Genomic DNA, 18,646 nt, shown 5'->3' with positions numbered 1-18,646 from the left:
TTGACAGACATCACAGTGTTTCATGTTAGTTACAAAAGTGATGTCTGATGTTTTTTCGTACACTTTGTGTTCTGTGTCACATATTCCTAAGGTTTAGGTTTGTTGTCACGTAATACAAGTGGTACAAAACATGTCACGTGTATCCAAGTTGATTGTTGCTACAAACTGAACAGAGACTGCTGTCTATATTTAACCTCCAGCATTGAATTATTTTTCTGAAGTATCACCGTGAAAACAGATTTCCTGTGAAGACAAGCAAAGATCACCTCTTGTTGAAAACTTTTTGTGTTACTGTTATTTTTTTGGAAAATGAATGATTAATAGAAACACTATGCTCTCTAGCGATGCTAAGTTTTAAGATACTTAGTCATTTTAGATTTGTGTTGACCATTTTCAAGACCCTATATGGCCTGTAAAAATATTTATATTTTCCTCTAATCACTCTCAGTATTAATTCATTGTTGTATAACTGGTTTATCTTCCTGTTTTACATTTGGTTATGCCGAACTGGTAGTTATTTCACACTCATTTATCCTCCGTTATCCATCCAATATCTGATTTGAAATAACATCTTTCAAACTGGAACCTTTTTATGTCATGTTAAGTGTTTCAAGAATGGAAAGTCAAACTAATCTAATCGTCAAAAGGATGTTTTGGGGGGGGGGTAAGTAGGCATACTTTTATTTATAGGACAGTGGAGGCAGACAGGAACATGACTGTAAGAGACAGGGGGTGGATTTGGGACATGACCTGGGACGGACTCGAATCTGGGTTCCTGTGAGCCAAAAGCTTACGTATATGTGTCTGGAACGGTAGACTTCAAAAGGATTTTTACCTGGCTTTCTGGAATACTCAAGTCTGATTGGTCAATGGTGGTATGCAGAGGTCAAATATTTTTTTCTGAAATGGTCACTAAACTGTTTGTCTGTCATGTTAAGCTATTGATTTGCAGAAGTCCAGTGTATGAAATTTTGCAGCATATAGCAGGGAGGTTGCGAATTGCAACCAATATATTTTATGTTTTTATATTTAAGTGTTTTCCAGCGGTCGGAATTGAAAGAATGCTTCCTGCTCCCATCATCCAAGGATATTAAACTATTTATAGAGATCTCACCTGTGTGCATGAGCAGCGCCCTTCAAACCTTGTCACTTTGCCGTTATGCCAGCCGTCATTTAGACTTGGACGATGTGCCCTCAAATAAAGCTGACACAGCAGGTTTGTCAACTTAAAAAGGAAAGGAGAGCTTTGCTTACATTTGTAATTTATCTCTACATTTTGATTTGCAAACTCTGCAGCACAAAAGCGCTGGCTGTGCAGGGGACAGATTTAGCCCTTTAATATGAGAGGCCTGACCAACTTTTACGTAACAGATCCTTTTGAGACACACTGGCTGTGCTCCAGCTCAGTTGCCGCAATCAAGTGGATATGGAGCTGGGGCGTGGCAGCGATGAATTGCTGTAAAATCCCAGATAAGCTGAGTTTCAGTGGCAGAAGAGCCGGGGCTGAGATAGAGTAGGAAGACAAATGCATGAAAAAATCCAGCCCTACCATCTGCTGCTGTGGCAGTAATATTGTCTTTTTTCGTAAAGAAAACGACCACCATCAGCAGTCAGTTCTCCGCACCGTTGCCTGTTGAACACACGAAATCCCCGACACATGCTCGCTCTTCTCCTATCTGAAGATGACGTTTCCAACTACCTGCCCACTTGATCCCATCCCCACTCATCTCCTCCAGGCCATCTCTCGATCGGTTGTTCCCGCTCTGACCCACATTATCAAGTCGTCTCTCACCACTGTACATTTCCCACAGTCTTCAAAGAGGCCTGTATTATCCCACTACTGAAGAGAACCCCTTTAAAGCCTGCACTGTTAGAGAACTACAGACCGCTATCTCTCCTCCCCTTCATTGCTAAAACTTCTGAACGTGTTGTATGTAACCAGCTTTCATCTTTTCTGACAAAGAACAACCTCCTGGTTTCAAGAGTGGTCATTCCACTGAGACTGAGCCGGTTTCTGTCATTGAAGCCCTGCAACTGGCAAGAGCCGCCTCTGACTCATCTGTACTTATCTTACTGGATCTATCTGCCACCTTTGACACGTTTAACCACCACATCCTCCTGTCGGCCCTCAAGGCTATGGGTGTCTCTGGAATGGTGCTACAATGGTACAGGTCTTCTCAGGTAGGTCATTTAGAGTATCCTGGAGAGGTGAGGTCTCTGAGTCCAAACATCTCGACACAGGGGTACCTCAGGGCTCAGTGCGTGGTCCGTTGCTATTTTCTGTATACATGACATCCCTAGGCTCTGTCATTCATTCAGAAACATGGCTTTTCCTATCACTGCTATGCAGACGATATACGACTCCACCTGTCACTTCAGCCTGACTATACAACTGTTTCTGCACGCATTTCAGCGTGCCTAGCCAACAGTTCGCTCTGGATTAAGTACCATCCCCTGCAGTTGAACCTTGTAAAAACAGAACTGCTCGCAATCCCGGCCAACACAGACTCATCACAACTTCTCCATTCAACTGGGCTCATCAACCATCACATCTACCAGAACGGCCAGAAACCTGGGAGTGGTGATCCATTATCAGCTAAAGTTCACAGATTCATCCTCTACAATATTAGGAAAATTAGACCTTTCTCATCCGAGCATGCTACGCAAGTACTAGTCCAGGCTCTTGTTCTGCTACTGGCTGGTACTCTTGCTTGCACAACAAAAAGATGATCTACAGATGATCCAGAATGCATCGTCAAGAGTTGAACTGAAGAGATGAACCGAAGAGAGCACACGTCACTCCTCTCTTCATTAAGTTACATTGGCTCCCTTTAGTCGCTTGCATCAAATTCAAAACTCTGCTCCTGGCCTACAAGACCACCACTGATTTCATACCCCCTTATCTTAACTCGCTAATATAGACTTTATGTACCCATCAGATCCCTCCGCTCTGCAAACGAATAACGTCTTGTGGTGCCATCCCAAAAAGGTAAAAATCTCTCTCGCATATCGACTTTGTGGAATGATCTGCCCGCTGCTACAAGATCAGCAGATTCTGTTGCCATCTTTAATAATCGGCTGAAAACACATCTCTTCCGTCAACACCTGACCGATCATGTCTGACTTGTATCTCTTTTCTACTCTTTAAAAAAAGAATATACTTTATTTCTTTAAAGGGTAAGTTCACCCAAAAATGAAAATGTTGTCATAATTTGTTCAGCCTTATGCCATTGAAAACCTGCATAAGACTCTTTATTCTGTAAAGACGAAATAAGATAATAAAAAAAATTCTCAATGGTTTTGCGTCCATACAATGAAAGTCAATAGGGGCCAATGTTGTTCGGTTACCAACGTTCTTCAAAATATCTTCTCTTGTGAGCTGCAGATTTTTTTTAAATACATGAGGGGGGGGGACATTGCATTTTGACATATTTATTCATGTCTGCAATGCATGAGTCAGAGAAACCTGTGAAATTGCATTCGTCACGTTGAGGACATTCTTCTTAATGGATGCAAACGCATGCAAATTTGCATGAGAAATTCAAGCAGTCTTACTGTATACAGAGTGCCAAACATTACAAGCTGTCTTCTGTCTGATGTGAGCCCACAGTTAACAGGAATAAATTACAAATGGGAAGACTCTTAAAGCTCGATTCTTTCTGGGTCTCTGGGTTTTTCCTGTCAATGCTTATTATTTCACTAAATCAGGGCTGGATCAGAAGAACACGGGACCTTGGGGCGCAAACATCACAGGGCTCTCAAGACCCAAACCAATCCACAAAACTCATTTGTCCTCCTTTTCGGAGTTGCGCTGAATCGGCCTTACTTAAACAACATCAGATTGCAAATAAATTGCAAGTATGATTTTATGTCAGAGGTTTCTGACATGGAATGAAAAGAAAACTGGAGATTCGACACCTGCCAACCAGACAGTGGACCTAAAGTTTATTACCCTTTTTTTAGCTATTGGGGACAGGTGGGGCTTGCACCCCTTCCTTACCTCCAATGTGGGGAATGGCAGGAAAAGTTTGAGAAACACTGGTCTACATCAAGATATGTTGTTGATCAAATTGTCTTGCAATGAATAGAGTAGGCTTGTTCAGAATCACTGTATCATGATACCATCGATATGATAGACACAGTTGTATTATATTTGCGAGTAGGCCTACACCAGATGCGGTTATTCTTGCCTCACTAAATGCCGCAAAGTGTCCTCCTTTTTGGTGTTATGGAAACGGCCACCCTACTTGAGGCCGCAAGCACAAGTCATTGAATGTTTTGTAAACAATTCACAAGACTCACAAGAAAACGCATCAAACATAACCAAGAAAGTGTGATAACTTTTCATAGATATAGGTGTTCGTTTTATTTAGCAAACATCACAATGCCTCTGTTTTTCATGCCAGTGTTGTTAAGCCAACAAGCAGTGGATGCAACGGATGCATTTCACTTCGGCATTATAGGTTTAAAAGCACGCACACGCGGAGCTTTTTGAGGTCGTTGTGTCTTTCTAATCCCTCTTTTCCTGCAGCACTACAGACAGATGTGGGAAACGCGCACCGCTCATGCCATGTGTTGAACGCTGCGGGTCCGAACAGCTGTGCGCTTGATGACCAATGACAAACAGAATCCGCGGTGCGGAACCGGCGGTACGCGTAGCGCTGATATTTAAACCATCGACATAACGCGCATGCCGTAGCGATGAGAGGCTCCGCGATCCCCGCGCTGTCAACGAAAAGATGCTGCATCCACCGAGTCGTCGCGTTCTTGGATTAAACTGGATTCCGGGACACACCTGTAGATGTTTCACCTGCTGTGCATGATGCCTTATCTGAGACATTTACTGGTTTTAGTGGTCTGTCTGGACTCGTTTGGGGAATGCCAAAATAAACACAACACGAGAGAGAGGAGGTGGACGGGACCCGTGGAAACTCTGAAGCATGGCACGTAAGTGGCTTTTTTTCTATTTTTTTGGCACTCATGGGTTGTCATCTAGGCTAACTGTAAACTTGACATTGGTGAAATGTGTTTTTGGAACATTAAAATGATGATGCTTATAATGTACAAGATTTATAATGATGGAGATGACCGTTAATGTGGAAATGATATTGAAGATGACTGTCTGTCAGTCATTTGCTGATGCAGATAAAGTTAGAAGTGGTGATCTAAAACATTGTGACTGAAATGATAGAAAAGGAGATAAACAACAACATTTCGTCTAAATGCATGGGCATGTTTTTGTATTTTCTCAAAAAATGAAGGTGCTACACAAAGACATTTTATTTCGGCTGGGTGATTCCATGAACAACCATTAACATCCAGAGAACCTTTCTGTTTCACAAAACGTTATTTGTGGAGTAAATTGAAAAGGTTCTTTTAAGTATGTTTGGGGAACCAAGGTTGTATGGCATTGCAGAACCTTTTGTAGCATTTAGTAGAAATTGCGAATGCATTTCTGAAATGATTCTTTTGTTTTAGGTAGCACACAATCTGAATTAACATTAAAACGAATTGTATTTAACATAATAAGTAGTCTTTAAAAGAAATGCATCTAATATAGGCTATATGTATTTGTGATCCATGTTGGGTTAAGTTTTGAACATTGATCGATTTCATCGACCAGACTGATATACAGACCTGTCATCATTAACACATGTAAGAATGATGATAATCATATAAACAAGATGTCTGTGTGTTGCTGAGGAAAGATGACTGGTGGCATCAATTATCATCATGCGACTCCATCCAAGTTCCATCACGGACTCGTGTTCACCTTTATTAGCCTGATGACAAACACAGTCCCAAAAATGAGGCCAGAGGCGGGTGTGCAATTAACGTGACCCAGACAGATGATACAGCCACTGAACCGAACACGTATTACTGGCATGCCTGAACCAGCGTTCCTTTCATAGATAAACAGCCATGTGTCACGAGCACGTTTCGCCCATCTGCCGAGGACCGTACGCTGGCACCAAGCTGTCGTGACAAAAAGTTGGTACTGGTACACCCAACTGTGTTTCATGACTATTAAATGAAAACAAACAGTCTTGAGAATTAACATATCATTAGCCTGCAAATTTGCATGAGAAAATCCAGCAGTATTACTGTACACGGGGTGCCAATCATGGCATGCCGCCTTACGTCTGATGTACACTCAACAGGAACGAAATTACAAATGGCAAGAAGCAACGGGGAGCGTGACAGGCCACTCGACCGCTTTCTTGCGTTTTTAGGTCTCTGGGTTGGATCCGTCAGTGTGCATTATATCAGCTGATAAAAAGTTAATTACGGTCCCTGTTAGACCGGAACCAAGTGCAGTTTATCAAATCCTGTATTCAGAAGTAACCCGAGTGACTTTCGATAAGATCTGCTGTCATTTGAAAACAGAGCAGGCAGCTGCAGCTAGTTCGATTCCGCTTTAACAATTTGTTGATACAAGCGCCAAGCATGATCCTAATCCTTCATTACACTTCTGTTGCTGGGTTTTCATGGAAATTATGTAAACGGCGTTGACTTTGACACACGAGCTGAACCATTCATCAGATATTTTGCAGAATAGAACTCTTTTATATTTCAGTTCATGATATGAGACCTCATATGTTTATGATGCTTTGAAATCCTTTCACAGCTCCTTAGCGAAGAAGCCACCAGACGTGACGAAATCACGGAGACTGAAAACCGAACAGTTATTGAAAGTGGATGATCATGACTTCACTATGAGACCAGCATTTGCAGGTTAGATTATCGTCATTGTTACATTTTTTGTGTAGAGTGAAAGGTCTGCTGACAGCATCTTGCACGAGCATCTGAACTTTTTCGAAACAAAGGCAACTACACTTGGAGCAAGAGAGTATTTTAAACGACAACTTGAAACTCACAAAGACACAAACGCCGTATGTAGCATTTTTTAAAGCTCACTTTATGGTAAAACCTTTTTAGTGACACTTTTTCGATCCAAACTTTGAGCATATTTAGTATGGAGAGTGTCAAGGGCACTTGTTTGACCAGCGGGCATACGATCTACATTGGCTCCCTCTAGAGGAGTAAACAACCTTCTCATTAGGAAACTGTAGTGGACTATAAATAAAACTGAAACACATAGAATCCAGGAAATAACCATTCTATTGTTTTACATCAAATATAGATTCCTAAAAGTCTACACACCCTATTGACTATCCTGTCTTCATGTGTCCTCAAGTTGTTCCAAATCTGTATAAACACAAAAGAAGATATTTTGAAGAATGAGGAATGCCATTGTCATTTTTCCTACTATGGTACTCAATAGTGGCCAAGAACTGTTTGGTTACAAGCATTCTTCCAAATATCGTTCTCTGTGTTCATCAGAACAAAGAAATTCATACAGATTCGAAACAGCTTGAGAACCGATGAAGACAGAATAAAAAAATGTGGGTGATCTGTCCCTTTAAGAACTTGAAGATTTAAGGAATTTATATTTGATGTAAAATAATAGCATGGTTATTTCCTGGATTCCTTGCGTTTCAGTTTAGATGAATGTTCAGTTTTATTTATAGTCCCTTTAACAAATACAACCTTATTGTAAAGTGTTACCAAAGAATCCAAGCCTTTCCACAAGAAGTCACAGAACACTATAATGTTTAAGACAGCTTTTCATTTCTGACTCTCTGTTGCATTGCAGTACTTGTAAAGCTTATGTCATGTGACATTACAGAAGCAGTGAGCCATAGAAGGTTTTAAAAGTTATAATGGTCTGATTTAATTTATTTATACATTCGCCCGTATTTACACCGACCTTGATTTTACATATTTCCTCTGCAAAGCAGGTCTTCATTAATTCAGAACAAATGAATGACAGGCATAGTTTTGAAAGCCATGGGCCTGTCACATGGAGCTCTTCACACAGTGCTTGAGCTTTTAAGTTCCACATGACTGTCACTGTGATCGCTGTTTGGAGAGTTAACAGTCAATCAACTCATGTAGCAACAGCTGGATGTGTGTACAGTTTGCTCCTCTGGGAACAATAAGATTTTAAAAAGCAGAGATATCGTCTAGTCTGCAGTGGTACTGTATATAGTATATGAGATTTTAAAGAAATAATGCATATAAAATGCATCATTTATTCACCCCCGTGTCGTTGAAAAAACTGTATAAGACTCTTTCTCCCGTGGAACATGTCTCAGTGGATTTGTGTGCATACAATTGATGTAAATGTCGGGCCGATGTTGTTTGGTTACCAACGTCCTCCAAAATATTTTTTACGTTCTGCAGAAGAGGGTCAAAGGAGTTTTTTTCTTTTTGTGTGAACTGTTTTTGAACCTTCAGGTTTTCACATAAAAAGTAGACATGCACACATCGTATAATGTCAGGAAAGGTAAAGTAAAATCACCCTTTACCCTACCGAAGATCACAGTTTAAGGCCTTTATATGTTCTTACACACTGTTGGCTCATAAAATACAATCGGTGTAAGATTTACGCCGCCTTTTTATTTACGCACCACATGAGCAAGTGGTATAAGTTGTCTGAGTCCCGATTCTTCTTCATTGATGTGTTCCTTTACAGAACAAAACAAAGAAATGCATTCTCCAGCATTTGATGCCGTGAATAGAGCGTCTAAAAAGGCTTTTGTCTGGATGCTCAGACTCCGCAGACATTTGGGAATTGCTGATGTGACAGCGGGGGGTCACAGCAAAAGGGAATGAAAATAGCCCAAACATATTCACTCCCTAAGCTGCTTTCTCAGTCCCACCTTGTCTGAGAGAAAAGCACCGTTGCATCTGTTTGACAGGGAAAATCTCACAGTATGATATGGTACGTTTTGATCATATTTTCGTCCAGTGGAGGAACGGGGGTAAACATGTCCAGTTTTGAGTCTAATAGCTTTTTCTTTGCAATATACATTCCGATTAAAAATGTCAATCGATTGAAGTGCACAGTTTAAAAAACGTTAAGGGACAGTTCACCCCGAAATCTAAGTTCTGTTATCATTTACTACTCACTCTCTTGTCAAACCTGTATGACTTTCTTTCTTCAGCAGAACGCAAAAGAAGATATTTTGAAGAATGTCGGTAACCTTTCCAAGCCCATTCCAATACCCAGCTGCCGACCGCATTGCCCAGCTTAAATATCGCTTTATTTACTTTATTTTATGAAACATTGCTACCCATGAAATAAATGTTTTATAAAAGCAATAATCCCTGCGAAGCAGTGGGTTACATTTTATAACAACAAAGGTTTTTCTCATTACACCCTAAATTGTCATTAAATGCACTTTAACCCACTTAGGCCAGAAGACTAGAATACCTGGTCACCAGCATGTGTTTCTAAGCAAAGAGGTTAAAGGTACCCCAGGTGCCGTATGTACTGCTTAAATGAGATTGACCTCAGGAGCGAAACAGAATTGCTAATGTACGGCTGCAGTCTCGTTTAATCCAGAGAAGTCTAACTGATGGTGCATAAAGCTTATACCTAATCCTTCACAAGGGGAGTATCTGTTGATGTACATCAAGAGCATATAGCACTCATACCATGTTTTGGGGTCATAACAGGGCGGTGTATGTGTAGGATTACACATTAAGGATTTGTCTCATAACTGTTTATTCATTCAGCATTTGCAGATGGCTCCTCATGATGTGAAATGGTGCTTTCAGCATTTCACTCTGATGTTTATTGATAGTCCAAGAAATGTGGAAGGAGCCAATTGAATCAGTAACAGTCTGTAATCAGATCTGATTAGAAAACATTTAAAGATCTGCACATAGTGTACAGTGGTGGCCCAATGTCACCATTTCTCCTTTAAGGGTTTTTATACACTGTTTTTTGTTTGTTTTATTCATACACCACAAAATGGCCTTCCTCAGATGAAATGTGAAAACGCTGACATTCAGCAAAAAGGATCAGTCCTTACGATCTAAATCAAACAACACGTGAAACTGAGAAAGACTGTAATGACATTACATTTCATTGCTCCCGTGTCTCTTTCTCGCTTTCTCTTTTTTCACCCGTTAAAGACTTAAGCGGAACACGCTGATGGGCTTGTCCATCTGGAAGATCACTCGATCTGTTATGGACTGCTGAGTTTTGGCTCTAGTGACAAGATTAATCTGGCAGTGGTTTGCCGGCCGGCCGGTCAACCAAATTTGTGGATTAGCACATGCGAATATCCCGGGCTGCACTGTAGACAGCTGGTTTAAAGACCACCTAGTGAGCATACATCACCCGGCAATGAGTTACGTCAGCAAACTCGAGAGATAAAACACAACTTATAAATGACTTTTGAAAGTAAAAAGGGCATGTGCCTAAAGCAGATTGTACAAAATCTTACAATTTAGAATTCATATAAATTTGAAATAACATGCACTCAAAATCTTAATTATTCAATATATGATACACGGTAAATAATCTTTTTTGCACCTGTTTTGCATCAAATTCATGAAATATTGGATCAATTGCACTAAAATACACAACCAGATATTTCACTGTAAAATCAGAAGACAAATATTTCAAATTTATCATAGAAATTTAGGCCAAAGCCTAAAGCAGATTGTACCAAATCTTGCAATTGATAATTCATATAAATGTGTAACCTCATAAAATAGTTTCAGATCGGTATAATATGTGAAATCCAGTCTAAAGTTTCAAAGTCTAGTTGAGAAAATGAGCATCAAAGTTTGATTTCAAGCATTAATTTCACTATGATTATCTTTACATTACATTACATGATTTGATATAGAAAACAATCAATCACAAGAAATGGGTTTTCACAGACTAAGTCACATAATGTATTGTGTTGGCGTGGCTCATTTAAATCAGAACAATTTATTTGGTATCCTTTGTAAAAACATTCCACATACCTAAGGTTGAACATGAAATAAATATGAACTCTCTCAATGAACATTTCCAAATGACCTGAAGTGGCTTCTACGCTGAGAAATGGGGCATCCAAACTCAAGGTCATTCTGTTGGTTTCAGTCTCAAATGGGCAGCATGGGGTTGATTAGTTTGGACAAATTGATTTTACCTAGGAACTGTGTGTCCTCATTGAGGCCAATTGGTGTGATATGAAAAACCTTGATGGAACATGGCAGGGAAATTGACTAGAAGGTTCCAGCGCGCATTGCATGAATCCTTCGCAGATGAGTTTGTATAAGAAAAATTCTAAAAGTCATCTGCGTGGTTTGCCGACCGACATCAGTCGCATTTTCTACATCAAGCGCTATTCACGATTGATACTATTTCGATGAGTGACATGTCGTTAAGTGACACATAATTGCAAGTTTCAGTCGTTGTCCGTATCATTTTAAGCATCAAAATATAATCCACCATTTAGCATCTCCAGTAATCTTGTAGGATTACTAGAAGTGCGGTGGCGGTGGCGGCGGAGCGTGCTGGAAATCTGGTTTCAAATCTGTCCGCCGTCCACGAATCACAACCGTCCATATGTACAGGCCGCCCCCTACACATTTGCCTAAATGCCTTACCTTCTGAGCAACAGATACGGCTATTACAATCATCCTGGTGAAGAGCAAGGGTTTATGTTTGGCAAGAAAGACCTTAGAAGTGTAGCCTCGTGTATCAAAGCTGCAGTTCTGCTTGAACACTCTGAGAGAACGAGCTTTCCTTACAATACGTCAGACGTCAAAGCTGCTGCTAAGCCTTTTGTGAAAAGATCTGAAGAAAAAAGGAAACAGAATGAGATTTACATGTTAGGACGTATTGATGTAATGATGCTCACAGAGGTTTGGTGAACACAGGGCTGATACTGATCGCTATGAAGCTGTTTGACTCCAACAAACAAAGAATGTTATGAAAAATGAATGCATGACATGTAAAGGAGGTCAAAAGACAATAAGAAAGAAAAAAAGAGAAATGTATAACGTGATTCATGAACAAAGTTATGTTGTATAAATTGTTTTTCAGGTCCTGCTATTCCAGTTGGAGTTGATGTGCAAGTGGAAAGTTTGGACAGTATTTCAGAAGTTGACATGGTGGGTCATCCGAACCATTTATGTTTTTTATAACATGCACTTAAAATCTAAATTATTCAATATATGATACAGGGCAAATAATATTTTTTGCACCTGTTTTGCATCACAGTCATGAAATAATGAATCAATTGCACTAAAATACACAACCAGACATTTCACTGTAAAATCAGAAGACAAATATTTTTAAATGTATTATAGAAAATAAGTTACAAACTATATATTATAAGCTAAATAAAATGTCTCTTTAAATGATTCGTTTTTTGCACGTCTTACTAGCTGTATTGCAGTTACTGTGTTTCACAAGGGTATTCCTAAAAAAGACATGCTGAGCCTCTGATGGTAGAAACTTTGATCATGTATCTTCTTTTTACTCCTGTTTTAACAGTATATGACACCCATGCTGTCAATCCCTTCTTATGTTTTGCGTTTTCATCTAAAGTCTTTGTGTGATGTAACAGAAACTGTGGCGCTGTTGTTGACCATTTATAATTACTGACCGCGACCAATGTTTAAGGTTACATAACTGAAAGATAAAACAGAAGAGATGTTCAGCTTGAGCGATTTAGAGAGGCACGGCTGTCATATAGAAGAATGAGTGATGCACACTCAGACATTCCATTTAAAACAAACTACAAAAAACGAGACGTATAAGATATTTGTGTGAACCTGTTTGAAAAATGGGCGAATTTCACATCATCAGACAAAAACTGTATTTATATTTTGCGAAAAGAAAATAAAGGCTTCCAGGAACATTCCTTTTTTTTCATTGTAACATTATTGTCATGACAAGGGAGCATCTCCCCCAGTTCTCATTACTGTAATGCAAAAAAAGCTATAATCATTTTAATGAAGTGTTTACAATGCATGGTACCATTGGTAAAAGGAACTGTATTACAGTAATGAGAATATAATGACAATGAACATCAATAATAATTGGAATGACAAAAAAGGTGAAATGTCCAGGTGCATTACGCTAATGAGAATTTGGGGGACAATGTTCCTAATTTTCATAAAACAATACAACAAAATGTGAGCGGTCCTAAAATAGTATCTTTGCTTTGGCACTATGCTGTATATATACAATTTAATTTTGGGGTGAAAAATCACATGCATGTTTTCATGAGATGTTACAGATTTACTGGCATTGTAGAAAAAATGAAAGTACAACTGATGCTGTAAATGATCATTTAAATGAATGAGAATGAGTTTTGCTTTAAAACTGTACTTTACCTCTTTGAATTTGTAGGACTTCACTATTACATTATACCTGAGACACTATTGGAAGGATGAGCGCCTTTCCTTCGCCAGCTCCACAAATAAAAGCATGACTTTTGACGGACGTCTGGTAAAGAAGATATGGGTTCCCGATGTGTTCTTCGTCCACTCTAAGAGATCTTTTATTCATGACACAACCACAGAAAATATCATGCTGAGAGTGTTTCCTGATGGACACGTTCTATACAGCCTGAGGTAAACAAAGCAGAAAATAACAGATTACCAATTCTGACTATTATATCTGTTATATTTATGCATATATACCTTTACATACGGGCCAGAGAGATAAGATTTTATTGACATTATTGACAACTTTACAGAAATGTAGTTGGGAAACAAAAGCATGTCAATGGGCTTATTCATTTGCATACTGCTGGGGTGTTAAAATTAGAACGATGCTGCTGGCCTGTGATGTTTTTGCCATGTCTTTTGTGATGCATGTAAAAAATGAGGCCAAGCTACCTGCACGCAGGCTACAATCGGGTTGTGTTCAATGTCAAATTTCAGACTGTATTATAGCTCCAGGGAAACTGTCATTATTGACCAGACCGGTCCTGATTATTTCCACTGTCCGACAAATGATAGACACTACTAAAGAGAAAAGTGGAGAGAAAAATGAGACGGCCTGTGTTGGTTCAATGAATGGTCATAGTATGCCATTTTAGACTGCATTTTTGTAAATAACGGCAAATTGCTCACAAAATGTCCATGAATTATAGGTTAAAAGTGAATACAAATTGTGCACTGTCAAAAAATGGAATAGTCTGGCTTTAGATGTCAATATCGCTGTATTTCCGTATAGTTGAACAGAAATCTGTCACTCGCCTACAATCCCAAATTTGTCAATCTGCCCATTCCAGGGTCACCGTAACAGCAGCCTGCAACATGGACTTCAGCCGTTTCCCGCTGGATACTCAGACCTGCTCTCTCGAACTGGAGAGCTGTGAGTTTAAGTTTGTGTTATTCTTAGCACCGGAGATACTCAATCCACCCTAACAGGGCTTTTCCTAACAAGGATCCTTGTTTTCCAGACGCATACACGGATGAGGATCTGATGCTCTACTGGAAAAGTGGAGATGAGTCTTTGAGCATAGATGAGAAAATCTCCCTCTCCCAGTTTCTTATACAGAAGTTTCATACTACCTCTCGACTGGCGTTTTATAGCAGCACAGGTATTGTCTAAATTGCACATTCTTTCTAGTTCACATTCACTTTTCCCGTAATGCAATGCAAAATAAATGCAATGCTCACTTTCATCAAATCTAACTCCTCTTACCTGTAGCTTGAAATCACACGAGCCAACGAAATATATTTATAAACCCCATAAAACGTAATATGTTTTGAAAAGACAAACTTTGTTGCGACAACTTCAGAAACTCGCATTTGATGTTCATCGTATATATTTTATCACTCTCGCTCTCTCTTTCTAGGATGGTATAATCGCCTGTATATAAACTTTACGCTTCGCCGCCACATCTTCTTCTTCCTGCTGCAAACTTATTTCCCCGCTACGCTGATGGTTATGCTATCCTGGGTATCCTTCTGGATTGATCGCAGGGCCGTTCCAGCCAGAGTTTCACTGGGTAAGATTATCGCAAATGACCATTTTCGCCGCTAGCATCCTCCAGATCTTAACATGATGTGATGATTTTAACCAGGTATCACCACGGTGCTCACCATGTCTACCATCATCACTGGGGTAAACGCCTCTATGCCCAGAGTTTCCTACATCAAAGCTGTGGATATTTACCTGTGGGTCAGTTTTGTATTTGTGTTCCTATCTGTCTTGGAGTATGCGGCGGTCAACTATCTGACCACAGTCCAGGAGAGGAGAGACCGGAAACTCAGAGAACGTGTCAGAGAACAGGTATAAAACAGCAACAGGTGGAAATGATGTACATTTAAATATTGAATAAGATATAACATGTCGATATATATAATAATGTAATATAGTTTAATAAAGCTATATAGTAGACCGATGTAATCACAGTTGTTGGAAATATCGGCTGATAATTTAATTTGTTTTATTGTTGACATCAGATGATCTTTAAGTTCATTTAATAAACCTTTCCATTTAAGCTGTCATATAGTGCATTAGCACTTAGTTCTCTAAAGAAAAGCCAGTCACATGTAAAGCCAGCATCTGACAGATTAAAAAATGACTAATCAACCTTCGCTTTTCAACATTACATTGCGTTACACACAATAACTTTTATTGAATTCTTTTCAATATCTGCCATATTTAACTGTCCACAATTGACGACATATGTGTGGAGTTTCCCTTTTATTTGTTTAAGTTTGTGAAGCTACATGCTGCTAAACTAAACATGTAATACACAATAAATATTTATTTAGTTTCACTAATCTCATTTACAATACATTTGTGTTTTATGGCCACGTTGCTTTCTTAGTATCGGTTTATCGGCTCAACCGATTTAGTATTAATAAAAAAAGTTACAAATGACCCGATAAAACAATTTAACCAAATCGTTCCTGTGTGTAATTAAGAAATGTTGTTCTGGTAGTCAGCCATCGCTCCACTAATGCCAACAGTTCATTTTGCTTGTCTCCCTGGGTGTCCAACCTGTTCCAGTCAATGCTCTGCACGTGCGGTATGTCCCACACCAGGACCATGATGTTGGATGGGACCTACAGCGAAGCTGACACCAACAGCTTGGCTGGCTACACAGAAGCTCCCATGGTTCCAGAGGAGGTGGTGTCAGAGAAACAGGAACATATGGTGGTTCACTTGTCAGTTAGCAATGAGTCCAACGCCACCAAGAAGAAGGGCATTCGCGGCTTACGCATTATACAGAACACGCATGCCATCGATAAGTACTCCCGTATGATCTTCCCAGGAGCCTATATAATTTTCAACCTTATTTACTGGTCGGTTTACTGCTGATCACGCCTCGGCAACATTATATACTGGATTGTCAGACAATGTTGGACGTTAGGTTAATACAACCATCATTTTGACTTTTGATGCACATCAAAAATTGGTTTACGTGAACTGCAGTTACATCTATCTGTAACTTTTCACTGAAGTCAAAAGGAAAGATATTGCATGTAAATCAGTTCTGTGTGTTGCAATTTAGGCCTTTTCAGGCTGATGAAAAGTTACTTGTGATGCACATCAGATTTTGTATGGGCTTATGTGTTTTATTTTAATGTTCATGTGGATTGTGATAAGTACTGTACAGCAAGAAAGCATGTTGTTAGCTTTTGTTTAACAGGTTTGACTTTGACTTTTTCACTTTTCAAATTTGAATTACTTTAGCACCTCTTCAAGACGCTTCGAACGAATAAATCACAGGCAAGTTAACCAAACAATACAACACAATACATATTAAAGACACAAGGCAGTGCATGCTGGAGCATAATGCACAGGCGTGAAAAACAACCTGCACAGCAGTCAGCAAAACGGCACGTCTTTTGCAGCAGCCAACCTCCTCTGCTCGACCCAGAATGTTAAGGAATTAAATCTGAGAATGTCCAACCGAATTGTGTCTAACCAAAAAGACATAGATGAACAAAACAAAAACAGCTCTGGCGTAAGGTAGCAGCAGAAAACATCTTGCATTCACGTCTGTATGAAGTTTAGTAAAAAGGCAACAAAACACAGATGAAGCATTGCTTAGCAGCCCTTTATTTTATTTGTCTCCACATTATCCAGCTACACGCCATTTAAGAAAGAAGTCTGTTCAAACAAACACACTTGTAATGTATTATATTTAATAAACGATAACACGGTATGTATGTTTGTGCATATGGATGAGTGTTTGTAGAGCGTGTGTGCATATTTCATAGCATTGCATTTCTCATGTGACCATGCAAAAATAAACCCAGCACGCATCTTTACTGTGGCTCATCTACGTGCATATTACTTGATTATATGTATTTTTTATCAGTTATATTTTAAAACGCACTTACAAATTTGCCATTATACCTTACAGGAGTTGAGCACAAAGCTTGTTAAATTAGGCAGTGTAATGAATTCAAACGATCTTGAATACAACTTAAAACAGCCTACTGACTACTGACATTTTAATTATATATTTATTTGTTGCTTTTGTTTTTCTTGGTGGAACAGCATAGTGCACATAGTCACATGCAAACTGGGAATATGTGCTTGAAGGTCTTGTTTGTATTTATTGGAATGGTAACCACACCATCACATCTATGAAGACAATTCTAGTCCCTAAGATGTTTATGTAACTGTTAAGAATGTGAAATGTGTTGACTAGAAAAAGACGCAATGAAATAAAACATGTTTGTTGCCTACATGTTTTTAAGCAAACTGATGCATTGGTGAAAAGTTTTAGTTTGAAGTGTATGAATAAATAAAGACCACCTGGCATGGGACAATACGTCAACTTCACCTGGCATGGGACAATACGTCAACTTCACCTGACATTAGGCCTACATCTCTAAACGGCACCTTTTACCATCCTCACCGTCAGCGATAATTTCTAAAATGTGCTAAACACAAACTTATATAGTATATTTTTTATTTGTAAATTATCATGTGTCGTTCCCTACCCTAAAGCCATGTACTGGTTAACTAATACTTAATACATCACAGTTTAGATGCTAAGACAAAATTAACTGTGTGATGTAAGGGATAAAGAAAACAATGCTACACATTTGTGTGTTGTTTTGTGTAGTCGGTGCGGATGTTTTGTGGTGATCGTTGCATGCATTTATAAATGCATGTCAATCGTTAAATAAAACAGTCAGTTTAAGACTCTATTTTTGAATTATTATGGTGTGCTCCATGACGCAGGGCTTGTTCGTCTTAACACTCGTACAGTCAGTTCAAAACCATATAACACTTGTGGTGTTCACAGGTCAAAATGACGCGGCTACCAAAGATAGCGTATAAGTCACATTTTATGCAATATTATCACCAAATATTGGATTCAATCTTTTTGTCAACTTGTTTTCTTTCATTAAGGACTGGTTTTGTGTTTCTTTTTCGAATGGATTAATCCTAGGTCTATAAGGCAAGCTTAGGCGCCTCAGTCTTTGACTGAAAATGAAAAAAAATTGTGAATCATTTTGGCAATATTAAATAAAATATGATCATCTTTTGCACTGTTGTCCACACTAGACTACTTTAACGTTTAACACTTGTGGTGTTCCCCTGTCAAAAGGACCCGCCTACCAAAGATACCTTATAAATCACTCAATAATATGCTATTATATCACCAAATATTTTGCCAAACCAATTTGAAAAAGAAACACAAAACCAGTCCTAAATGAAAAAAAAAACCGAGCTGACAAAAGGATTAAATCCTTTGGTAAGCGGGTTAACACCACAAGTGTAACACGGTGGGGGGAAATCACGAAAAGCAACAAAACAAAATGCATTCTTTTGATTTGAGGTTTTTATAGTCTTCATGAA

At 39.0% G+C, this 18,646-nt stretch overlaps 1 protein-coding gene across 1 annotated transcript; it reads left to right on the top strand.

Annotated features, from left to right (window-relative positions):
* The first annotated feature begins 4,535 nt into the window (after positions 1 to 4,535).
* On the top strand, positions 4,536 to 18,335 carry gabrr2a (gamma-aminobutyric acid type A receptor subunit rho2a). The gene is made up of 9 exons (XM_079458234.1): positions 4,536 to 4,947; positions 6,629 to 6,735; positions 11,897 to 11,964; positions 13,211 to 13,434; positions 14,100 to 14,182; positions 14,271 to 14,411; positions 14,670 to 14,822; positions 14,898 to 15,106; positions 15,833 to 18,335. The coding sequence occupies exons 1-9, from the start codon at positions 4,802 to 4,804 to the stop codon at positions 16,142 to 16,144; spliced, it is 1,443 nt and encodes a 480-aa protein (XP_079314360.1). The 5' UTR covers positions 4,536 to 4,801; the 3' UTR covers positions 16,145 to 18,335.
* Positions 18,336 to 18,646: the final 311 nt, after the last annotated feature.

This window comes from Barbatula barbatula, assembly GCF_947034865.1.
Source record: "Barbatula barbatula genome assembly, chromosome: 6".
Classification (NCBI taxonomy): Eukaryota; Metazoa; Chordata; class Actinopteri; order Cypriniformes; family Nemacheilidae; genus Barbatula; species Barbatula barbatula.
This window is presented reverse-complemented; position numbering and strand designations above follow the sequence as displayed.